The sequence below is a fragment of the Colossoma macropomum genome, unplaced genomic scaffold, assembly GCF_904425465.1.
Source record: "Colossoma macropomum unplaced genomic scaffold, Colossoma_macropomum, whole genome shotgun sequence".
Lineage (NCBI taxonomy): Eukaryota > Metazoa > Chordata > Actinopteri > Characiformes > Serrasalmidae > Colossoma > Colossoma macropomum.
Genome location: NW_023494793.1, coordinates 16,547,460 through 16,573,473, shown reverse-complemented (window position 1 = coordinate 16,573,473; position 26,014 = coordinate 16,547,460). Strand labels below are relative to the sequence as shown.

At 39.7% G+C, this 26,014-nt stretch overlaps 1 protein-coding gene across 3 annotated transcripts; it reads left to right on the top strand.

The window, feature by feature from the left end:
- Positions 1-1,807: 1,807 nt before the first annotated feature.
- On the top strand, positions 1,808-25,884 carry LOC118813366 (DDB1- and CUL4-associated factor 1). Of its 3 annotated transcripts, none has more exons than XM_036578656.1 (25): positions 1,808-1,904; positions 5,169-5,292; positions 5,380-5,456; positions 5,605-5,678; positions 6,584-6,697; positions 7,596-7,733; positions 8,419-8,988; positions 10,077-10,178; positions 10,412-10,570; positions 12,039-12,218; positions 12,389-12,598; positions 13,538-13,707; positions 13,998-14,122; positions 15,132-16,206; positions 18,115-18,333; positions 18,547-18,745; positions 20,226-20,308; positions 20,430-20,514; positions 20,764-20,997; positions 23,049-23,142; positions 23,335-23,439; positions 23,693-23,766; positions 23,873-23,965; positions 24,433-24,718; positions 24,844-25,884. In XM_036578656.1, the coding sequence occupies exons 1-25, from the start codon at positions 1,868-1,870 to the stop codon at positions 24,897-24,899; spliced, it is 4,683 nt and encodes a 1,560-aa protein (XP_036434549.1). In that variant the 5' UTR covers positions 1,808-1,867; the 3' UTR covers positions 24,900-25,884. The 3 variants fall into 3 exon arrangements, with proteins under 3 accessions (XP_036434549.1, XP_036434548.1, XP_036434550.1); XM_036578655.1 differs by having other exon boundaries at positions 24,841-24,917; XM_036578657.1 differs by lacking the exon at positions 1,808-1,904 and adding an exon at positions 3,829-4,036 and having other exon boundaries at positions 24,841-24,917.
- The last annotated feature ends 130 nt before the right edge of the window (positions 25,885-26,014 follow it).

Sequence of the window (26,014 nt, the reverse complement as noted above, 5' to 3'; positions counted from 1 at the left end):
AAAAGAAATTGGTGCATTGGATTTTTGGGGGAACTACATCTATACAGATCTATGCCACTGCAGGTGACAATCCAAAAGACTGTTCCCCTCTTTCTAACACTATTTAGTTCTCATGCACAGCGGTAATCGGACATTCGTGCCATACTTAAAAATGTATACAGTTTATTGTCTTAGGAAATTATTTTAAACACACCATTCTAAAAGTAACTTTTGAAAGTATTCCTACAAAAGGCGGCTGGTGTGTTGTTTGTCATTTGCGGTATTTCTTTGCAGACTTTTACAGGTTTCCACTCAAAATGTCTTCGTAAACTTTTGAGTTCAGGATTTTGTCAATGAACACAAGCTCACCAATAGCACTGTAAGAAAAATATTTGATGTTTTTACATCAGTGCTTTACAGCACTCTGGTTGCAATTCTTCTTCAGGCTTTCTCCACACAAAGAGTCTACCCTAAGACTGATGTTGTGCTAAAAGTGTTTTTCTCTGAAACAAATATCATTTTAGAAATTTTATGAAGTGATCTAAAGAAGATCATTCAAGTTTACCAACGGTTAAATTGTTAGCATGTCCAAATACTTAGGGTATAGTCTTAAGGCTAGTCCTTGATTCTCCATTGTAAAAGCAAAATGTAGTCCAGGACTAGGCCTAATCCTCATCTGGGAAACCAACCCTTAGAGAGAGAGTGTTGAAAGGGATACCCGCTGTACCTTCTCTGAATGATCTTCGTGCTACAGCATTTTTGGGAAACTCACTGATGAGTTATGATGGTGTATAAATGATTCAAACCTTCAGATGATCCATTATAATCGAGATGGAAATCAAAGCTTTTGGTAGTCAGAGTTTATTAAGGCTTATATATCTGAGAGCATTAATGAATATATTTTATTATTATTCTATTACTGAAACAGCCAAACAGACTTTCTTATCTGTCGCTGCTTATTTCCTTTTTTCTGGTTAAACAAAAGGCTTTCATTTTTATCAAATCATGTTTGTTTGCTTTTGTTTGCAGAAGTCAGTTATATAATATACAGAAAATCAAGTGTGTAGACTTTATACTGTGTTTCAAAATGGCCTTCCATTATCACATAAATAAACCTCACTCAATAAAGCAATAAATCATTCTGTCATCAGTTAACAAAATGTGTTTTCCATGTATATTGGGTATATAGTTTACTTTAAATAAAGCGTCACTAAAAAATCAGACATACAAAGTAAAGAATGTTACTTACCTACCGAAAATGTTACGGGCCGAAAATGTCTGTATTTAAACTAAAGCTGACCTAAAAATCCCCTATATCTCTGAGTTAGTCCCACTAGCTTGACGCTAACGTAGCTAGCTAGCTAGCTACCATGGTGAAAATACAGGGAGCATTATTGAAGCACTAGTTTAAAAAAACTTATTTCTACACTGAACACTGCTGTGAAAAGGTATTGCTTTATGTTTTCTGCCTGTAAAGACTGTACAATAGTACTACTATTAATCTTTTTGGACAACTTTAATGCATCTATTGAAATACATATTTAGACATTTCTAAAACATTTACAACACAAGCTCTAGTCTATTCTATTAGTATATTAACCTTTTATTTCTCTGTTATGGTAGAAGACTGGACTTTACAGGCTTGTTTCAGTATTTTAAGTTTAAGTTAAAAAGTCCCTGTCAGTGTGAGTTGAAGCAGTTATATTAGACGTGGTTATTTCCACACCCTTTCCCACGCCTGCCTCAGCTCAGTGATTAAGTTTATCTCAACACGGCAGCTGTCAGAAGTCAACAATGTCCGGCTTTACGCTGCCAGGCTCACCTCGTTCGGACTCAAGCTGTCAAGACAAACTTCAGGATTATTACCAAGTACGAATAAATTCAGAAAATGATACTACGCCTACGACTCGTGACTTCGAGACTAGGTGAGTTCAGTGCACCTGCTTACGTGCGCTTCTTTCATCATCAACCAGTCACAGGAACCGGTTCTTCTCAGTAAATCATCTGAACCGATTCATACTGAATCGAACTGTTTGTAGCGTCCAGCGCAGGGGTGCACAATCTAATCAAAAAGTGCACTATTTGGAGGAAAAAGCCAACATTTCAAAACACAGTGCACCGTTTTAAGACTAACATAGTGTGCTACTTAGGGGGTTGTGAGGCTTTTGGGATCGAGCATTTGATTAGTTATATGAGGTTTCTCCTGATTGGTTAGTTAGGGCTGTACGATGTTGTGTAAACCGCAAAATGTTCAATAAAGCTGTCGGATATCACAATGACGATATGAGAAGCAATAAATTGTGTGCCTCTGATTGGATGTGACACAAGTTCAGACTTTTTTGAGAGATGTAAACAGAAATCTAACTAACCTCTCGTTTAAGCAAATAACAAAATATAAAATTACAAAAGCACCATTTACTATTGTGCTATCAAAAATGAAAAGAAGTACTAATAGCTACTTCTATCAGTACTGCAAGCACATTTTTTGTGCATAAACGCTACAAAACATTATTTTCTATATAGGCACACAAGAACAAATATATTTTGTTGTTTATTTATTTATTTTGTTTCATTTTTAAACGATTGTTGTGACAGTCGTGACTACTACCTTGCACGCTCAAACAGAAACTCATCATGATATCAAAAAAAAATGTGATTTCTCGTGCAACCCTATTGGTTAGAATGAAAACCTGCAGCCGTGTTGCTGACTGATGGCTTGTAATAAAATAATTATAATCTTTATCAGTTTAACCTCATACCATACAATATTACATTGTTACAATAGTAAAAGCATTACAACATTACAATATTACATTGTAAAAAATTAAGACCAATCTCTTTGATGTTGCTTACATTCTTGCTTTCTTTCTGTAGACTGTAGCTGGTTATACAGTCTACTACAGTTATAAGTAGTAGTAGCGCCCATCAGACTGACTGACATCTCATTGTAATATCTCATTGTACTCTTTTTCAAAACTCTTCACACAGTGCAGCAACACTCTTTGCACCAACATTTTGCAACATTTGTCCCCTTGATTGAATACAAAATTCACTTAACCTTTAGCAAAACTCTATTTCTAGAGCTCAGTTTGCTAATGCTTGCGTACACTATTTCAAAACTGTTATGCGTATTTGATGATTCTGGGCCTCTATTGCAAAAAAATATATTTTGGCAAGTAAAATCATCTTAAGTCTACTTGTTATATCCAATATTTCTTATTTTAAGATTGCTCTAAAAATGTTATAAGATTATTTAACTTAATTCTAGACATTTTTTACTTAAGTAAATATATTTAGTGAGATTATCACACTATATTGGCAGATCATTTTGCCAATATAAATGTATCTGCCAATATAATGAGATAATTTGATACAGAGTAACACAGAAGTAAAATAATGAACAGGAACTTGTAATGGATCAATTTTTTTGAATAGTGACCCCAACACTGGAGCTATCTATACTGCTCTAGCACTGTGTACGGCGTGCTGATCTGTGCAGGGTTCTGTTCTGACAGCAAAAACATTTCTCTCTCCACTTAAGTTCAACATATTTGCTACGGCACAATTACATGTATGTAAAAAGGCCACAGCTGATTTCTTTCTGAGCTGTAGTCCAACTTAAGTGTTGACCATCTATAAAAAGGGTCACTTCTAGAGTCACTTATAAAAAATGTAAATCAAACTGTCCATTCATTGATTCATGAAACGGGCGCTTCGAAAGGCTCGGTTCGGTAAACTGAACCAAATCTCTGTTTTCTAAATCGCTGTGAGCACTGACCAATCAGCGGCCCGCATTCGCAGCCCAAACGAAAACATGCCCTGCATCATTAAAACACGACCGCGGTCGCACAGACGTGACGCTCGGAACGTGGTCGCCATGATCAGCTTCATGCACACGGCAGTCTGGACCTGAATGATCTCACAAAGACGCGTTCTGGAACAGAGCGAGCCTTGATAGCGCTGTAGTGTCGAGTAGAGCAGCTTGTCTTACTCCGTTCGCTCAGTTGTAGAGGGAGTGGAGTGAGAACAGCGGGCAGGGACTGGGCGGAATACTGAGGTAAGACATGCTATCATACGCTACATGCTAGTTAGCATGTGGCTAGATATCTGTGATGACAGATGTGGAAAGAGTTGAGCTGTGTTGTTAGCGTTAGCTAACTTACATAGCTGTGTTGCAGCTAACTGGCTAAAGTGGCTGTCGGACTCTATAAACAAGCTAATTTTAAGCGAATCGTTATGAAGCTTCAACACTGTCTTAATTCGCTTCTTATCTGAGTAAAAATGTTCTGTGTACTGCTAGCGAGCTAGTTTACTTGTCACTTCAACTGTTGCGAACCCAGCTAACTCTGAATTTACACAGATATAGCGGTATAGCTAGATACTTGCTCGTATAAAAAGGAGCTGAACGGTGTGTATAACTCCTTAACTTTAACCGTTATGTGGTGTTTGGACATGCTGCATGTTCTCTTGTGAACAAAACCCCTAAGTTAACGGTAGCTCACAGCGTTAACCGGTTATCTAAGCTAGCTGTGCAGTCAACCTACAAACGTGTCACTTTGACGGCCTTGGAATGATCCAGCAAGTGAGGTAACGATAACTTAAGGTAGTCAAGGGTGAAAGCGTTTATATTCCACTGCGTTTGTCGCAAAGCTATACGAAAGTTGAGGTTAGCCTCTTAAGTGAATAAAATGACCGCTGGAACCGCTAGAAATGGTTCTGTAGGAGCTGTTTCTTCGTAGATGGGATGTAAAGGGTTCTTTGATATTTTTCTCTTTCCAGCTTAAATAATGTCCGTGTAAGTCAGCTCTGAATTTATTTAAGAATATAAATACTAAGTCTGTTAAGGTCTGTTTAGCCCAAGTTTTTTTTTGGAGAGAGTTGGCGGGGTTTGTGTTTTTAAGAGCGCGTTGAGCGCCTGCTGTTCACCTGTTGTCCCTAGAGAGGTCTGTGGCTGTCACGCTGAACACAACGTCTCTGAGACACAACCACAGGGGTCAGGAAATCCCACTTGCTTGGCTTTTTGCGTTTTATTTTTGTGTTAAGTCAGTTGAAATTTCCTGCCATAATGGTTGTATTTATTTTAAATTTGCTGCATTTTTATTGTATTCACCTCGCTGGCTCATTTCGTTGTGCTCCAGACCCCAAAACTGCCAACATGACAGCTGTCTCTCCCATTCTGTCTCGTTTAGGCAGGGGGATGGCGTCTGCCGCCGAGGGCAGCGTGGACTCCAAAGCAGAGCTGACTGCTCTGCTGGAGCAGTGGGAGCGAGAGCAACAAGGCAGCACTCAGGACCTGGTTAACATACTTGCCAAGTAAGAGAACACACTGATACAGCGAATGAGTAATTGCTCAGTGACTTGAATGTCATGACTCAGATTTTTTTTTTTATTGATCTCCAGGATCTCGGAGCTTGTCGAGAGAGAGACGGAGGAGTATCACAAGGCTGATCCTGATCCGTTTGATGACCGCCATCCAGGTATTATGTGGCTGGCTTTGTATTCTTTGCATTTGTACTCACTGACACAACTGTTAGTGTCATGACTACTTTCTTTGCTGAATGTTTTGTTTTGGGTAGTCTCAGATTGTTTTTCATATGTCTGTGTTCTGGATGTCTGTTGAATTAGGCCGGGCAGACCCAGAGTGCATGCTTGGCCACCTTTTGAAGATCCTGTTTAAGAATGATGACTTCATGAATGCGGTAAGAGACGCAGTCAGTTGTGTCTGTTCAGACATAGTTAGAGCCCTACTAAATTCATGAGGAAAAAAATGAGTTTGATTTTCAAAAATCACACATTTCAAAGATTTTCACAGAAATGCTAAATTTCTTGGCAGTTATTGAATGACACTTGGTAATTGAATTGGAGGACGATATGGTCCGTAAAGCTGGGTGATATGGCAATTTTCACGATACACAGTGTCACAATATATATATATATATATATATATATATATATATATATATTGACATCTGGTAAGTCGGAAGAGTGCAAATAGCTCGGCATAAAAACATATCAAAATTATGCGAGTACAGTAATTTTTATTTAGCTTTTCATATGCTTAGCTGCTCTAAATCCAGTTAAACATGACTAATTATGCTTTGTTTCTAATCAAACATGCAGTTATGAAGATTTTTAAGTGCTGATGGTATCCATGATATGCTCAGAGAGGCATGTTGTGACATTTATCACTATTATTATTTCCATATTGCCCAGCCCTACTTGTTTATATTCTGCTTTGGCCCTCTTAAGATTTGTTGAGGTAGGCAGCCCCACTAGTTTGACAAGATGTGGAAGGCTCGATTAAAATGACTTCCAAAAGCATAACACTGGCAATGTCGTGTCTGCTTTGTGTGTGATGTGTTTGTAGATGGATACTTTTCAACATGTAGTTTTTATCAAATCCAGGAAAAGCAGTGCTGAGTAGGGGTGGGACCACTTATTGATTTAGTAATTTAAAAATCTATAATTGCCATGAAATCACTACATGGATTCTTTTTTTTTTTTTCTTTTTGTGTGCTTCAGGTTGTGTAGCAAACACTGACGCAGTCTTTATTATGATGCCAGGCAGCATGTGTGTTAATTGTGTTGATGTTGTGTGTCATAGTTGGTGAACTCCTATGTCATGACAAGTAGAGAAGTCCCTCTGAACACCGCAGCTTGTAGACTGCTGCTGAACATCATGCCAGGCCTTGAGACTGCAGTGGTCTTTCAGGAGAAGGTAAGAAAGATCATTTCTTTTTCTGAGTAGTAATCAAAAGATGCACACTTTGAGCACACTTATGAGCAGTGTATTTGGCGTGTTGTTCAAAACCTGTTTCATGTGAGATCCTAAGACATATTGTTTGGCATTGTTATATTGCATATTGGTATCATCCCTCAATTCCCATATTACTGCATCCCAAGGTCAGACATATGTGTAAAAATACCTTTTAGTAGGCATGGTGGGGGGGGTCCCATTTTGGCTGCCTAATCTATTGTTGGCTGGCTGCTAACTCCCTCACCACAGCAGCGCTGATGCTAGCTTCAGTGGCAGCAAAATGTTTGATTTAATAGTTTTTCTTCCAGAAATGCTCTTTTCTAGTTTGCTAATGCGCTCTTCCACACATTTACTGAGAGATTCCACTTCTCCTCTTTTGTCTTCCGTTTGAGAAATTCGCTCTTTCCACCCAAACTCTTTGGGAATTGAGCAAGTTTTCAGATTTACAAATATGCAATAGCATATTGTAGAGTTTTTCAGAGGTATCCTAGGCATAGTTACAGTTGCTAGGCTCTGAAGGACCAAATAAGAGAACCACTTTGCTACAGCGCCACCCTAAGGCAGACTCTGGTAAGAATACCAAAGACTGAACCTTGCCAACTGTGGGTGAAGCAGTTTAACAAGAACATTTTCCTAAATTTGTGTTTGAGTTTCTATTTTCCTCTAACAGACAGCGTAACGTCATAAGTTTATCTTCTGTGACCCCCAGAATTTAGATTTTGAGACATGCAGGGGGTCCAAGAGGTTAATTAGGAGGTCCTGGACCCCCCATAAACATACATTTTTATGCAGCCTGACCCTATGACTGATAAATGTACAGTGAAGCAAGACTGTAAATCTCTGTGTCTCTGTTTTATAGGAGGGGATTGTGGAGCGCTTATTTAAATGGGCCCGAGAAGCAGAGCAGCCTCTAAGGATCTTTGCTACAGGTCTGCTCGCTGGGGCTATGGAGAATCAGGACATTGCTGCCAACTACCGTGAGGAGAACTCTGTGCTGGTGTGTGCCCCTTCACGCTGTCATGTTTTCATGGTGTCAAATACTCCAGAAATTGCAGACAGTTAATGCAGAGCCCAGATAAGTGTTACTTCTCTGGTTGTCCATCACCAGCTTTTCTCAGGCTTGAATATTGTTTTAAACGTTAATCAAAAGCATATGTCTTACTCAAGAACTCCCTGCTTTTCCCATAGTACTGTTCAAATATAGGGCCCATGTAATGTAAAATAAAAAAAACATCATTGCTTTTATAGTATGAGTTTGATGTTTTATGTAAAGTGTCAGTCCATATATAGAAACTAGGCTACAGCAGTTTAGCTCTGCCTGAAGTTTGTATTGACGTTTTTCAGGACTGCTTTTCCAGACACAGTGAGGCACAGTACAAGGCAGCCAGTCAGAACAGAGGTCATTTACATATCTTAAAGGCACAGTAACAAAGCAGCCTGTTAAATTCTAAGGATAAAGAAGCTGGAAAATGAACTATAATGTAATGAAATGTTTTTGATACATGAAACTACATACATATTATACCTTTGAATATACCTTGGGTGGGGCATAAGGAGAATGTAGGATACTACAGTTACTTAGCTGAGCTGAGTGGAATTTCACTGTTGTTACTTTACAGTTCATGTGAATGTGAAGAGTTTATTCCTTGTGACTTAGCTTCATTGATGCATTTCTTCTGTAGGTTCCGTTAATGTTGCAGAGGCTACGAGAGCTTCAGGAGAAAGACACCGAAAACAGGAAGGAATTCATACGGCCAAGCCCCCGCAAGAGCCTTGAGCCCCTCCTTCCAGTGGATGAGGAGGCGGTTGATGGCGAGTTCTCCCCCTGTACCCAAACCAGCCCTTCAAACACGCGCTCTGAGCAGAACAGCTTCGTGCACGATTCGGATGGCGAGATTTCCTCCCAGCCCGGTTCCGCTCAGAAAAGCAGCGGGCGAGCCAACTTGGGCATCAAAGGGCTGATGAAACCTGCTTCGGCCCTCCAGTCAGAGACAGATGAGCCTGATGGCCCTGGGGAGGGAGTGAGGGATTGGAGAAAGAGATTAGAAAGGGAGAATGGAAGAAAGGCAAAGCAGAAGCTAAATTTCTCATTGCCAGAGCCTGAGCGCAGTTTCAGCGAGCTGTCAAACAGCAGCTGGTCTGAGATGAGTCCGTGGGTGATCGGGAATAACTACCATCTGTACCCGCTCACACCTGGCATAGAGCAGCGCCTTATTCTGCAGTACCTCACACCTCTTGGAGAGTACCAGGAGGTAAGTTTGTGTTTAGGTAACAGTAATGCTTTTTTGCACTCCCGAACAGGATTAGGTGATATTCATTCTTTTAAACTGTTGGGAGGTTTTCCTTAATTATTCTGTTAGATGATATAATTGCTCTCATATGAAAAAACAAGTGCTCATTTATGCTTAACACATGTAAATATCTCAATATATGTTATCGTTTGTATAAATAAGATATAATTATTTTTGGCCACATGATGGCATCATATTGTTTCCCGCAGCACCCACTAACAGACAGATGTGTTGACAGGAGGGTTTGTAATCCTGTACTATACATAGACTACCCATTTTCTTTCCAAAGAATCTTGTGACTTTGCCATCTTTCCATCTCAAATCTCATTTTTATTAACTTGGTGCTTTTCACAAACATTTAATAAGTAGTTGTACCTGAATTCTTTTGTACTAAACGTGCAGTTAAGCAGTGATAATAGCAAGTCACCCAAGCTTAGTCCAGTCAAATGGGAATGCTTCAAGGGGCCAAAACTCCTCTTGATCTGACATTGCAGAAACGTTCTTACACTACTGTAAGCAGCGCATAGAATAAGGCCTTTATTCATCAAAAGATGCGTAAAAAAGAACAGATTTCACTGCCTTTAATAACTTACAAACTGCTCTGCGTCTGATTCATGAAGCTGTCATACAAGGTGGAAGCAAGCGGAGATTAAGTGTGTGATGGTTTGGCTTCAGTGCGTGAAAGTACGTAGCAGAAGGAAGAGCTAATATAAAATATATTCTAACAGTTAATAGTGAAATGAATTTTTAATCAGAAGTAAATGTTACTTGGCCTTAAAATGCTAATTTTGTAGTTTATTTTAGTGGTGTCTAAAATATTTTGTTTAGATTGATCTTTTCTCAGTGATGGTGAGGTTGTAAAAAAAACAGTTTTTTGGCTCAAATTTGAAGGCGCGTTTTAATCTTAAAGAATTAAATTGCAGTTAATCTGATTCTTCTGATCATTTCAGGACTGCCTGGCAGTTAACCAGTATTAATACATCAGGACTCCAGCTTAGAGGTGAATATACCACATTTGTGTTTCTTACACTAGTCTGTTTTGTCTGCAGCTATTGGCTGTGTTCATGCAGCTTGGTGCTCGGGAGCTTCTCATGCATTACATGGACCTCAAACAGACCAATGATGTCCGGCTAACCTTTGAAGCCCTTAAGGTAACACACCATGTCTCAAGGTAACACTTTAAACGGTGTTATGTAATCTGGACTCAAGGTTAGACTAGGCTGACTCATAGCCTAGAGTAAACACATTGGAAATATTGATTGAAATCACAAATGGGTGTACTTTTTTCCCCTGTTGTTTCAGGAAGCTTTCCAATAAAGCAGTCACCATACACATACAGATTCAAATTGTGTACCCTTCAAAATTGTTTTTCTTTTTTTGGCAGTACCTGGCCTCTCTTCTGCTGCATAAGAAGTTTGCAGCGGAGTTTGTGGCTCATGGTGGAGTGCAGAAACTTCTGGAAATCCCGCGGCCCTCTATGGCTGCTACAGGAGTCTCTTTGTGTCTGTATTACCTAGCCTACAATCAGGATGCTATGGAGAGGGTAGGTGGTATGCACAATGGAGCTTACAAGCACACCAACTGCATTGTGTAGACTGGTCTACTGTTTGGGATGGACACAAGTGAAAACTAACAAACTAAAGTAATTCGACTAGTAAAATACTACTCAAAATTTGCAAGTTGATTGTGCATTGCCTGAGACTAAATAGAAAAAAAATCCGTTCTGTATCTCAATCTGTGTTGGGATTGAAGCCACGGTGTAGTGTCACTAGGCTGTTTTCCGATCACCAGTAGGCCTGTTTGCGTTCCCCATTTACATCTCTGTACATCAAAATAAAAGAGGAAAAACAACCTAAAAGCTTAAACAGCACTCGCTAGCTTTTTTTCTTGATTACTAACCTTTATCAGACCTGTTTCTTCGGCTCTGTCAGTCTTTCAGCTAATTTCTGTCCTTCCCTGTATAGTAACAGGTTATTTTTATTCAGATTTACAAGAGATCAAGGAGTTCATGGCAAAAATCTTCTCCCCTGACTGGCCCTCTAGAGCTGCCACCTCAGAATAACTATTTATAGAGTTCAAGGGTATAAAAGTGCGTTATAATCAAACACCTGTGTTAGCTATATATAGTACAATAATATATATTAATTAATTAGTTAATACTGGTGTGACTGTTTCTTAAAATAGTTGGCTCTTTAGCTACCTAGCGTTCATGTTTTTGTGCCTGATCCTCTGTTTCTTTATCTCACATGAACTTAATGTTAGCTAGCTAAAAAAAAAACAGTCGGCTGAAAACTCGATAGCCTGCTATAATGACCACAGTTTGCACAAATCCATATTATAGGTTGATATCTTGACCCTGTAACTACTTACTGATTCAAACTGCGTATTCTGTATTTTGAATACGGCCTAATCGTTTTTAGCTAAAATCCCACTAGTTTCAGGCCTAGTGTTCAGTAGATCAATAGCAAATGCCATGTATGTTTAGTATAAAACTATTGAATGCTTAAAGATGGGCAGACGTGAACTTAACATTATTTATTTAATCCTTGACCGTCTTACTCCTAACGGCTGATAGTTATCATGGTGTAAGGAAGGCCACTGCTTTCTGCTAGTAAATAGTGTTAGCTAGCATTTACAGGTGTTTTTTATTTATTGATGCCGCATAGCAAAGAAGAAGCAGCCCTGCTCTGTTTCTGTAATTTAATTGTTGCTGAGAATAAAGCACTGTATACATTTCACCTAGATGTCAGACCTTTTATTTTTAAAGTTAAAAACTTGCATACTATGAGCAAATATAGAAAGAAAATATCATGACATGATTTAACATGATTTCAGAGACTCTTTCCTTGCTTCAGATTATAATTCATGTGTATGCAGCTTGTCTTACAATTTTGAGGCACTGCGAAGGATGATCCTGTCTTGACTCAGAAAATGCCTGAATAAAACAAATGGGGACTTCTGATTTGTTATGCTATTTGGTTGTAATTACTAGTGTTTTCTGTCTCTTGTAGGTGTGTATGCTGCCTCACTCTCTGCTAGCTGAAGTTGTGAGTTATACTCTGTGGCTGTTGGAGTGTTCTCATGCCTCTGGCTGCTGCCATGCCACCATGTTCTTCTCCATTTGCTTCTCCTTTCGCGCTGTGCTCGAGCTGTTTGACAAGCAAGATGGCCTGCGACGTCTTGTCAACTTGGTGCGTATGTGCACATACAGACACACAAACTCATTACTGCTAGTGATCTTACTATAACATGGGTCTTATTGATCTTAATGGCCAAACATATTGCATCCCTTGTATCATGGGACATAGTCCTGATATGCTGAGTCTTATGGATCTTTCTTTGTTGTTGTGAATGTGCACAGATAAGCACGCTGGAGATCCTTAACCCAGAAGACCAGGGGGCACTGTTGAGTGATGATGAGATCTTCTCCAGCAGACAGACAGCCAAGCACACATGCATGGCTCTGCGCAGGTACTTTGAGGCACATCTAGCTATCAAAGTGGAGCAGGTCAAGCAGTCTTTGCAGCGCACTGAGGGAGGAGCACCTATACATCCCCAGCCATACTACAAGGTATGTGTGTACTCATCTGTAACCATACAGCTTTTAAACAAAGTAAAAGTAAATTTACAAATGTATGCTGTCTGCTAAAAATTTGGGGGCAGGTGGTTTTTTAAAAATGCATTTTGAAAAAATGACTGTTCATCGTCAACCAGGTTTACATTGACTGCAAGCAGCACATGTTGAGGCTGTACAATGCAACAGTATCGTCACACAAGCTAGGAAAACTAATCCTGTGCAAATACAAGAAAGATCACCGTTGCACGCCTGCAAAAGAACAGCTACAATTTGTGTTTTTATCGTTTGTCTGCAGGAAAGTCAGCCCTAAAATGTCTTTGGACTCACTGCTGTGCAGACTGCTTGAGCCTTTATTTATTTTAGGATTAACTAATTGAGCCTTATTTTCAGAAACTATTTCGCTCACCCTTTTAAAATGTAACAGCAGACACGCTTGTGTTCGTTCATGTGCAGGTTTCATCTCTTGCTGCGTAGAAATGCTACTTGAGGGGAATCTGAATTATTGTGGAGAAAATAATGCGTGTATTTCACAAAATGAACATTAAAATTCAGATCTGTTACATGCTGCCTCTGTTTTTTTTTTGTTTTGTTTTGTTTTTTGTTTTTTTTACAGTGAAAATGACATTGTTCCACTAGTTGGGATTAATATTTGTTGGGAAAAAAAATTTGGAAGTAAATTTTTTATTATTTTAGCGCTATATTATTTGAGTATGAGCTGCAGCTCTTTCAGTTTGCACATGCCTACTTTATTGCATTTATCTTTTAACCAAATGCCATCATTTAAGGCACATTCATTCTCCTTCATGCGCGCACACACATTTAGCTGTATATTTACATCCACAGCTTCATTCAGTGTACACTTATGTTCAAAGATTCTTGCCTCTGAAGCATGTTAGTAATCGGCACACATTTATTCACTTGTTTGTGTTTCAGCCCTGCTCCTACACCCACGATCAGGTGGTTGAGATGGTGGAGTTCCTGATTGAGTATGGGCCGGTGCGCCTGTACTGGGAGCCTGCAGAGGTCTTCCACAAACTGTCCTGTGTGCAGCTCCTACTGCAGCTGATATCCATCGCCTGTGACTGGAGAACGTATTATGGAAGGTAAGAAGGAGAGAATGATGTGGCATTTCAGTGTTCTAAGTATGGAGACCCCTAAGGCACGTTTACAAATCTAGCTCAGTAAATATAGTTTCCTAAATATATCTGCTTCTTATGTTAACATTCAGTGCCACAACGAGGAATAAAGTAATAAAGAGGAGTAGCAAAGTTAATCTTTTTAATAAGCTACCCTGGTTTGAGTACTTTCTACCTTATAGTATATACAAGCTTCAGGGTGTTTAGTTGGCCGACAGATATAACTGATATTTTGTGGTTAATATTTTCTCTCCTAGGAGTGACACAGTGCGATATGCACTGGACATCCTCAGCATCCTGACTGTTATCCCAAAAACTCAGCTTCTTTTGGCTGAGAATGTGGCTGTGTTGGATGAGGGAGGGTCTACCATCTCAACAGTAGGTGAGGGATTGTTGTAAAATGGTGTTTTTGTTACTTTCATCACGTTACAGGTGGGAGTTGGGAGGGAGAGAAAAGTGTGGGGAGAATGCCCTCCCTTACTAACAATGTCCATTTACTGAAAGCCAAACCATATCTGTGTCAGTTTAGTATGTACAGGATGATGATGCGTAAATGTACACAGAGTGAAGGGGAAATAAATGGGAACATGAGTCAGTTTTGTTTTTAAAGCACAAAAAAGAAAATCTTTAGAAGCAGCTTCTTGCCCCACTGTCAGGCCTTTTTGCTATCGGGCCTTTTTCTTTTGTCTGGGGGGAATATCTTGCCTCAAAGGTCTAATGCTACCTTTACCTTTACTCTTATAAGCACACATATTTCCTCTCATAAACAAATGTACTGCTCTCTCCACAACCCTCCAATAATCATGTATTAACAACTTTTATAGAACTTAAATGCATAGATAACTAATTTCCAGTGACAAATTAGATGATAGATAGATTTCAAAATTAGTTAGACAGTAACAGGCCAATTAAAATTAAGATTTGATTTGATCAAGGGAGAAATAGGGTGGGGATGACATCTCTCACCTCTAAGGGGGCTTCTCATCCCTAGTTAGAGCTATACCTTCTTACACAGTTTGAGTTTGTTCTGATGATGCCGATACACAAAAAGAATGAGGGCAGAGGTATGCAAAGTCTGAGAAAGTAGAAACTGTAATGAAAAAATCCTTATGCTGTGCAAGCACAGACTGGTCAATGTAAAACGTCATTTTCTCATCGGTGAATTTACTAGTAGCTGATATGACTTTATACGGTCTGCCAAGGAATTATGGTTATCTTAACACTACAGTGAAAATGAGCCAAGAGCTGATTGCGTTATGTATCAGAATAGGATAAAGTTAAACAATACTTGTTCCCAAGTAATACAATAAGTTTCATACACATCTCTTAGGATATGGGATGGTTTGTGGTTATGCCATAATTTGTGATTGCTTGCTTTTGTATATGTGCAGGCATGAGCATTGTGCTGGTTGTAGCTGAGGGTGAGGTATTCGTCAATGATGCGGAAATCCAGAAGTCAGCCCTGCAGGTGGTGATCAACTGTGTGTGTGCTCCAGACAAGCGTGTGTCCAGCATCGGCAAGTTCATTGCCGGAACCCCACGCCGTCGCCTGCCCCAGACTCACCGCGCCAGTGAGAGCGTCTTGGCCAAAATGTGGAACGTGGTCCAGTCCAACAACGGCATCAAAGTACTGCTCTCTCTGCTGACTGTCAAAATGCCCATCACAGATGCAGACCAGATTCGAGCACTTGCGTGCAAAGCGCTAGTTGGGTTAGCGCGTAGCGCCACAGTGCGACAGATCATCAGCAAGCTGCCTCTGTTTAGCAGTGGACAAATCCAGCAGCTGATGAAGGAACCTGTACTTCAGGACAAACGTAGTGAGCATGTGCGGTTTTGCAAATATGCAGCAGAGCTTATAGAGCAAGTGTCTGGGAAGCCGCTACTAATTGGTACAGATGTTTCGCTAGCACGGCTGCAGCGGGCGAATGTCGTTGCACAGTCACGTATTACGTTCCCCGAAAAGGAGTTGCTGCTGCTTATTAGGAACCATCTTTTATCAAAAGGCCTCACCGATACTGCTTCTGCACTCACAAAAGAGGCTGAGCTACCTATGGGCATCCACACGCATTCACATACTCATGCTGGTGTAGCACCTTTTGCGGCTGTTACCATGGCGACTCCACCCTCACCAGCTGCCATCCCAAGGACTCCTCGGCTTGCAAATGGAGTGGCAGCACGGCTTGGGGGCCACACCCCTCATACAGTGACTTCGCCTCTTCACCCGCAGCCACGCCCGTCTACCTCACAGCCCCCACCCCCAGCCCCTCCTGCATCATCTCACCATACTAACAGTTCTCCTCTGATTGGGCGTATCGTGTTCTCGAGGGAGCGGCCATCCCCCTGTGCAATAGGAGGGAAGAAGCCACGAGTTTTGAGGCAGAAATCGGACCATGGGGCATTTAGTCAGAGTCCAGCCATGAAGAAACAGATGGATCGCCATCTCCCGTCCCCTCCAGCTCTTGATAGGTCTGATTTTACTTATTTACTCATTCAGTGCTAATTAACATTAGATTTAAACTAAGTTTTAACTAGTTACGTTTGGCTTGGATGATTTAACAGTATCATCACCAGGCCAATCCAACAGTATAACTTTTGTGTTGAGACTTTGGTTGGCAAGTCAAAGTCAAGTCAAAGTTTATTTATATAGCACTTTTTACAGCACGCATTGTCACACAGCAGCTTTACAGAAAATCCCGATCCAAGCCCCAGTGAGCAAGCCAAGCCATAGAATACACAAATGAAGTCACATGATTTATTACAAATGAAATAGATAAAGTTTCTTTTAAACAATTTAACTCTCACTAGGCGCTGCAGAAAACTCTGTGGTAAAATTAAAAAATGCAGAAAATACCAAATCAGTCCTGTAGACTGTGGGTTTTGTTTGTTTATTTATTTAAGAGTATCAGGGTGTTTTAATAACAAAAATGTACTTTTTACAGAGTAAAATCATAATTTGTAAATTTGTCAGCATACCTGAAATTCTATATGCAGCCAGATTTTTGTTTTAGCTTTGCATTCATGGTAAGAGATGTTTATTGTTGTTTCATTGAAACAATATGAAAATATGTTGAAATTAAATTATAAATTAGTAAATGATGGCTGCGGCTAGCAGCTATTTCCATCATCGATGTATCAGTCTTATAATTTTGATTGATCCACAAAAGAGTGTAATTATTAGCGTGTCAAGTTTAAGAATAATTAATAACTGTCAATAATTAATGTTTTATCTACATTGACACTACAGTGTTTTATTTAAAAAAGAAATACAAGCAATATTTCTGCTTTTTTATACTGCTTTCAAACAGATCTACTCTATATCTAAACTATATTTAAACAACTTTTATCAAGATCAGACCTTCTCCATTGCTCATGAAAATGCCATTTTAATCTCTGTGATTGGGGATTTAAAAGAACAATATATTTCCCTCTAATGATAAGTCAAACTAAATGCATTTCTGTCAGTAACTGTAATCAAACTTGAGTTTTTCTTGTGCACTGTGCTTGGATGAAACAGAGAAAGCATATCGTTGAGGAGTGTACTCCGATTGTTTAAATACAATTTTTAAATGACAGCTTTTTTTGGTGGCTCACTTGATAGAAGTTACTTACGGCTATTGTTGTGTCGTGTTGAGTCCGAAGTTTGCATGTAAAGCACATCGCTGGTAGTATCGCCTATGTTAGCACCGGAGGACTGTTGTAGCTGACTACACTGGGCAGTGCTCACTAAAGAACCATGAGTGAATCAACGCGCAGCAAACTAACCCAAGCAAAAGCAAAAAGTGGAAAGATCCAGTTTCCCTCGAAGTAAGACTTACCATAGCGATATGAAAGCGAGAGGCTACAATCACAGAGGTGTTGAAACCACTGATGGTATATATGATTTATACACTAATTGGTTGTAACATAAAGCCACCTTTACTCTCACTGGCTGTCAACTGTTTGACAGCCCTAGTTTCCAACTGCTTGTGCTCTGCAGCCTTCAGTCACTGTATGCAGCATTAGAAGCATAAGCTTCGGTAAGCCAACTAATTGTTAATAAGATGCCAGCTTTTAAACTATCGCTTAGTAATTGATTTTAATCAAGCGTTATAGGAAATGGCACAATTTAATGCCCACTGTTTACATAATGTTTATTTGCTGAATTTAACATTTTGGAGGGAAAACAAAAACATAAAATATGGCCTGTGCAACAGTTATGGCACAATTTTATATGGCATATTTTTTCCAATATGTTTAACATTAAAAACTAATGATAAAACATTACAAATTAAATAGACCTAAAATAGAAAATCAGCAAAATGTTTGAGTGGGTGTGTTGTCAGTTGTTATTTTTGGCATATATCTCACATGACATTAACATTATTCTCTTTGTAGTATCATAACGGAATACCTGCGGGAACAGCATGCACGCTGTAAGAACCCGGTGACCACTTGCCCCCCCTTCAGTCTCTTCACTCCCCACCAGTGTCCTGAGCCAAAGCAGAGGCGCCAGGCCCCCACAAACTTCACTGCGCGACACACACGCAGGGTAGTATACCCCAAATACGGGGGGGTTGATGGGGGCTGCTTCGACAGACATCTCATCTTCAGCAGGTACAGTAAGAGCATGAAAATGCTGTTTGTGTTCAGGAGTTTTGTTTTCAAGTCAAGGCAGTTGATTAGATCAATGAAAAGATGGATTTAACTCTCTGTGTAGAAACAACCAATGTGTGTGCAGGATCTGTTGCAAACTGGATGCATGCAGTAACAGAAAGGTTAGGTTTCAATGCACTGATTTGTGTATGTGTTTTTGGGTGGGGTGTCCAGGTTTAGGCCGATATCTGTGTTCAGAGAAGCGGAGGAGGATGAGAGTGGCTTCATGTGTTGTGCTTTCTCAGCACGAGAGCGCTTCCTCATGCTGGGCACGTGCACTGGTCAGCTCAAACTCTACAATGTCTTCAGTGGACAGGAGGAAGCCAGCTACAGCTGCCACAGCTCGGCAATCACACACCTTGAACCCTCTAGGGTGCGTCTGTTTTTCCCCTTCCCCTTTTTTAACGGAGAGGGCACAATGCCTTTTCTTTTCTAAAAAGTAGGTTTCGTTTCCAATACTTCAAGTCTTGGCAGGTAGTGATGCTATTTAGATATTTCTACTTTAAAAACTTCTAAACACTTGCATAATTTTTAACTAACTCCAGATGAAGTCAGTCAGCCAAGACATGTTTGGTGGCCCCTCTTAGATGAAGATTTTACATATGCCATATAAAACATAAGATAACAGTGTTGCTAACTGTGGTTAAGTGACTGGAGTGAAATGATCACTTTTACGTGCACGTTTCCATTATTACACTACTTAGATCACAAATTTTAAACCACAGCTCATAGTCATTAGCTTGTATACCTGTGGTTCTCAACACGAGCTTGCTCACCCAGGAGAGAAACTCCCTCAGTGTTCACACTCCACTCCATATTCCTCATTTTGCTGTCCAGATGAGGCACGAGGTGGCAAAGAAAATCAGTTTTTGCCATTTCACAAAAACAACCAGGGATGATGTCCACAACACAAATATAGTCATGTTATTTACGATGCAGAATTAATAGCGAACCTACAAGTGTGAGATGGAATGATAATGATAATACAATGTTAAAAATGTTTTCTACTAGGTACTAACAAATATATTTACAATAAATGCTTTAGGCCAAAGTCTCAATTTTCATGAAAGCATTTTACATCAATCCACTCTAAATTGCTTTGTTTACATTTCCTTTAAGAAAGACGTGGATGTGGTTTGAGTGAGGATATATTTATGAGAGATTTGGGTGACTAGTGATGTTTGGTGTTTGTAAGCCTCATAGCTCCAGTTTGGACACCAAACATGTCTTGTCTTGTCTTGTCTTGTCTTGGCTCATCTCTTCCATCTGGGGTAAGTGGAAAATTCTCTAAATTTAAAGTTTTTCATTAAAATGAGCATAAAAAAATAGGTTATCATACACAGACTACGTACACTTGAGGGAGGTAACGTACAGTTAATCACAAAATGCATGGAAGTGCCATTATAGGATAGATTTGTTACAGGACTTTTTTTGTTTTGTTTTTTGTTTGTTTTTTTTTTTGTTTTGTTTTCCCCTTTTTTTTTTTCTTTCAGTACCTGATCCAGAAATTTCTGCTGATTTCAACCTGAACCTAATACCTTTTACTTGGTTCTATATCTATTTTATAGTCTAACTGCCCAGTCTGGAGCAAAACGTCTTAAAACAAAGGAGAAACGGATCGCTATTGGAGAGAACACTTAATAACCTATTTTGTTTTTCACGGCTTTTGAAAAATGTGTGAGACTCCAGGCTTTGAGTTTATTAGCTGGTGTCACCTTTTTTGCTGGGTGTCTTAACCTTCATTGCAATGTCTTAAGTAAATTAGTCTGTACAGACCTGACTGTTAAATGTGGTTTGTTTAGAAATGATTTGTCAAGGCTCAATGTCATGCCATCGATTTTTGTCTCTTGCAGGATGGGTCTTTACTGTTGACATCAGCTTCATGGAGCTATCCCCTGTCAGCCCTTTGGGGCATGAAGTCTGTCTTCATAATGAAGTGAGTGTAACATACTTACTCACTTTAAATAAATCACCTTAACAGACATTTTTACCAATTATGTTGTTATTGTTGTGCCAATAAATAAAGCATTTTTGTGTGTTTGTTTTATTTTTTGCAGGCATTCCTTTTTAGATGATCATTATGTGGAGTTCAGTAAACTCTCCCAGGACAGAGTAATAGGAACGAAAGAACACATTGCACATGTAAGACAGCAGGTTTAGTTATTCACATGTAGTGGTAGCATAAAAAATGTTCATCTGAAATATTTTCTATAGGAATCTTTCACCAATGCATTACTCATTCCTGATTGCTTAATTGTGTTCACAGTTCTGTTCTTTTAAATGGTAAAATCCAGTGTCCAGAAACTGATGTATTGATTTGTCTGTTTTTTTTAAATGAATGGCCAAGAACAAGTTTTCTTTATTATTTTCTCTTGTGCTTTAATTATTCAGATTTATGACATTCAAACTGGGCAGAAGACCCTGACCCTGAACAACCCTGACCTGGCTAACAATTACAAGCGCAACTGTGCCACCTTCAATCCCACTGATGACCTTGTCCTGAATGATGGGGTCATGTGGGATGTCCGCTCAGCACAAGCTATCCACAAGTTTGACAAGTTTAACATGAACATCAGTGGAGTTTTCCACCCCAATGGCCTGGAGGTCATCATCAACACAGAGATTGTATCCTTCACACTAGATTTGCTTCTGTTTTGCGTAGTAGATGTTCCAGTTTATAGAATGCTATCTATTGGTAGCTAAAACATGCACATTATATTCAAATCATTATATACTAACTTAGCTGAAGTGGTACACCTGACAATTAGCTGATGGTCTGTATTAATAAAAATGTGATTTTAAGCGTTATTCAATAGACAAAATGTACGCAAAACTAGGGGCCTGTCTCACAAAGCATGATCAACTTGGTGAGGATTCCTGACCACGTGTCAGCCTCACACAACCTCATTTCCTCTGCTGAAAGCTAAGAGTTTTCATGTGATTTGGCTGTTTTCCACAAATGTCACAAAGTGAAAAGTGGTTGCTGTGCCAGTCTTCTTTTAGTGTCTTGATTTTTGTGTTCTACAAGTCAGTAGCTGGAGGCATGTGACTTGGAAATGACTAGGGCGGGGGGGGCCCTTCTTTCCCCCCTTCCTCTCTCTGCTGAGAAATCAAAATCGCAACCAGTTCAAATGAAACAAGCAAAAATCTTAGTTTGGAAACACATTGCTTTGTAGATCACAGAGCTGTTCACTAATTCACATAAAACAACAAGTAAAACAAACAATCTTGGATGATAACAGCAAAAATAAAATGTGATAACTGATGTTTTAATAGCCTACGTAGTGTCTACCACCCCCCACAGTAGAGAATGAGTTAAGTTAGTTTAAATTTGTCATTTGTGCAATATAGAGCCAGTTGTACTTCGTTGAAATGCTTACATGTTATTCCTGTTATAGAGGAACAGAATTCAAGGGACTTCTTATAGTAAATAAGCTTTCTAATAGTTCAAAGTAGGGCTGGGCAATAAAACGATAGCGATAATTATCGCGATTTAACTTTTCCTCGATAGAGCGATACGACATGTTCAATAAATGTTCGATGTAATACACCATTCTCACACTCCCATGTTCAGCGAAAGCCTTGGAGGCGTTTTCTACTGCAAGGAAGGCGACACTACTCTGCTGTCGCCAGGAGAGGGCGCACTTCCGAGTTTTTCTACATAATTAGTGAGGGAGGGGGCCACGAGTAAGATGAGTCTTTAGCAACAGCTGAAATGCGGAGTTATACATTCCCTGTTTGAGTGGAGCGACCGGCCATCTGCTCTCCTGTGACCGAGTGTGAGTGACGAGGTCAGTGATGTAACTGTACTGTCCTACAGTGAACTCACCTCTTTCCTAACATCCTAACCAGCTTTAGCAGTGTTAAATCACAATCCTCACAACTAAAGCACTGTTGCAGAGCTCGGACAGTCATATTTAAGTATGAGTGCATTCCCAAGCAACGAAAGTGAAAGAAAGAAGTGGGTTCATGTGAGTTACAGTCCTGATTTAAACGAAAGTAAACTGAGGAAGCTGTGAGGCATTGGAGAGCGGGAGAGCACAAGCTTTCCAGGCTAGCTGTTTTTAGCAGCTGGCTAACTTGAAGCAGCGCTCCGTCACTCCACGACACGGAGAATTGATGATACTGTAGATCAAACACGACACAAAAGCACCGCTTTCAGTTTAAACGTTCCTAAAAGGGGGACTCTGTTTGTCTAGTGTTGATATTTTGCAGTTCACCACTTAAACTACTACAATTGAATATCCAGTCGTCGCTAGCTGGTGTCTGAATACTGTGATGTCATTTGTAGCGGGGTAGCCGAGCGCTCGTCACCAGCTAAAAATAATCTGTTTTGTTTCTTAAATCATGACTATTACAAAATAGCCATGCTTTTCCAGCTGGTAAAAACAGCTCAGCAGACACTTTCTCCCACTCTCCCATGACAGATTTGTGAAATGTTCCAGTGTTTGGCGAGTGTTTGTTGTGTTCCGACCATAAAGGATAGTTTAAAACAGCAATTAACCACCCAGGAGCAAAAATCAGCCTTCAAACTTGAAAGAAATAATGATTTGACATTTATCGCGGTATGTATTGATATCGAACGATATGAATTTTGTTTATCGTGATAACATTTTTGGCCTTATCGCCCAGCTCTAGTTCAAAGTATGCAAATTTGGTTCTTTAACTACCATCAGTGGGACTTAAGGACCTTCCATCTACTGCACACGGTACCAGCGCTGGATCAATGCAGAATCGTCTTTAACAACAATGGAACAGTCATTTATGGAGGTAATATACACACACATACACACACACACACACACACACACACACACACACACACACACACACACACACACACACACACACACACAATTACTCCCAAAGGTGTTTGTTAATGTCCATGCAGCTGCATATGCTCAGGTTATAATAGCATCAATGATTGTGTGTGGATTTTTCCTTCTTTTATGGTTGTCTTAGCAATGCTACAGGCTGATGATGAGGATGACATGATGGAGCAGCAGATGAAGAGTCCCTTCGGTTCCTCCTTCAGGACATTTGATGCCACTGACTACAAACCCATTGGTACAGCTTAAAACCAATGTTTATTTTAAGAATGGAGTCAGCTAGTAAAGCGAGGACCTTAGAATAACTTACTTTTAGATTAACTGAATAAGAATTTAATAAAACACTTACTTTTAACTGGCACACTCCTGGTGTGCTTTTCTGATAATAGAATTGACAAAGAAGGCAGAGTATGCTCAAGAAGTGTCAAAGTTCTGAACTTAGTGCAACATAGAACAAAATAAATAACAGGTTTTTTTATATGCCTTCCCAGCCACCATTGATGTGAAGAGGAATATTTTTGACCTTTGCACAGACACCAAAGACTGCTATCTGGCTGTCATTGAAGTAAGTTCTATAAACCTTAATTTTGTGAATTTCCAAAATAATTACTCAAGCTGTTTTTTTGCTATTACAATATGAAGGCAAACGGAAACATTTTCACCTCACATAGAATCAGGATTCCATAAACATGGACACGGTGTGCAGGCTTTATGAAGTTGGTCGACAAAGACTGGCTGAGGAGGAAGAGGATGAGGAAGATCAGGTGCGCATATCTTGGCGTATATTGCTTTCACATTGTGTAAGCAATGACAGGCTTTTAAAATTGTTGATGTTGGTGATGATTTAATTATTGCCTTCTAGCAGTAAATAGCATTTTATTTAAAATGGTTATTTAAAAAGTCACTCCACAAGGGGGAGCTAATAGCTCTCAAATAGATTTTGATGCTTTATAAGAGTATCCATGTCACTCTGTGTCTTTGCTATTTAAATAAGGTTTATGCATTTAGCTTGTGTAGAACTGCATAGATTTATTAGAGTAATATGTTCATTTAACTGCTAAACCATCATAAAGCAGCCTTGACCAATAGAAAGGTGTCTGTAACTTCTTACAGTGTTAGGCATGCTGTGTATGTAAATGTTTCATTGAAAATTGATTTTGAATCGATTCATCAAGGTTATAAAAAGGTAATTGTTTTCAGAAACTGCTATTTTTGCTATCCAACCTTTCAGGAGGATGAAGATCAGGAAGAGGAGGACGATGATGACGACTCCGATGATGACATAGACGATATTGACACAGACCCCCTGCTGGCAGAACTGGAGAATGAGAATAATGGAGAAGAAGAGGAGGAGGAGGAGGATGGCGAGCAGGATTTTTCTCCCTCTGATGATGAAGAGGTGGCTCGCCTGCTGGAAGAGGAAGGGGATGACGATGATGACGATGATGATGACGAGGATGACGAAGATGATGACTCTGACGATAATGAGGGAGATGTGGACCTTGTGCTTGATAACAGTGAGTTGATGTTTCTGTGAGAGTGGATTAGAAAGGCTTGCCTCTTTTTGGGTGGCTTCCTTTCAGTCTATATGCATCCTCTAGTTGTTCTAACCCTTTCTCTCCCTGTTCTGCCTTTCCAGCAGATAGCTCGGACAATTCCGATCTGGAAGACGACATCATCCTCTCCCTAAATGAGTGAACCAGTGAGAAAAGAGGAGAAAACCGGAAGCACAATCTTACTCGTACCTCAGAAGTGAACACCACTGAGAGAGGAATGATGACAATAAAATGTCAAAAAGTGATGCGTTGTGGAACAAGCCAGAAAATTAAGCGGTTAGCAACTAGAGGAGTGGAACACTTGATCAGATCAAGGGCTCCTAGGCTGCGGAGGCCCTCCCTGCGAACCGTATTTGGAGGGCTCTCTGCAAATGCTAATAAACATGGAATTGCTGGATGATAAAGGAAGATATAGTTTCTTACAAGGATGGCTTGATAGAGCATGTGTGATAGTTTCTAAAGAAAATCCCACAAAAAAATATTTAGTTTTCATGGAAAAGCTCTTTCTAAAGTTTCCCCCTTTTTGAATGTATCCTTTTGTAAGAGAAGATAAATACTGACAGATGTTTTGAGAGGGGTGTACTTTTAAGAACATTTATCATATTGTCTGTTTCAATGGGTATGCCCACAAAAAACAGCTGGTGGTGTTGGTCTAGGGTGTCTATGATGTCTGGTCACTTTTGTGGTTCTACTGAACCCTGACTGGACACTGCGTGTCAGTCTGTTTCAAAGGGACATGGGACTGTCTGCTCCTCTTATGGTGTGCCTGCTTGATTCCATCTCCCCTTAAACATTATTGTCGGTTATTTTGCTGCCACAATACCTTTTGGGCTTTAGTTTTTTGGGGTTTTTCTTTTCTTTTTCAGGACTGCCCGCAGCAACAAATATTTTTCTGTCCATATTTTCTTATTCTTTTGCTCAAAATAGAAGCAGTTAGCGCTTATATTTAGTTTTGAGAAGGCGTCTTAAGAGTTGTGCCTTCCTTCCTGTGTACTTTATGGTATGGGTACGATTCTGAAATTCCAACAGAAATGAAGCGTGATCAGGCAACATCAGTCCTAACTGCCCAAAAGTGAATATATTTCAGGGTGTCATCTGCACCCATGGTCCTATACCAGCATTTCATGCCTTTTCCCCCCCACCTGTATGATTTTAGGTGACTGCCCATACCTTTCCAAATGTAAAGATCCGTTGGACTTTGTACAGTATGTATGGATCAAAGTATTTTTACTATAAACATCATTAAAATGACTCTGT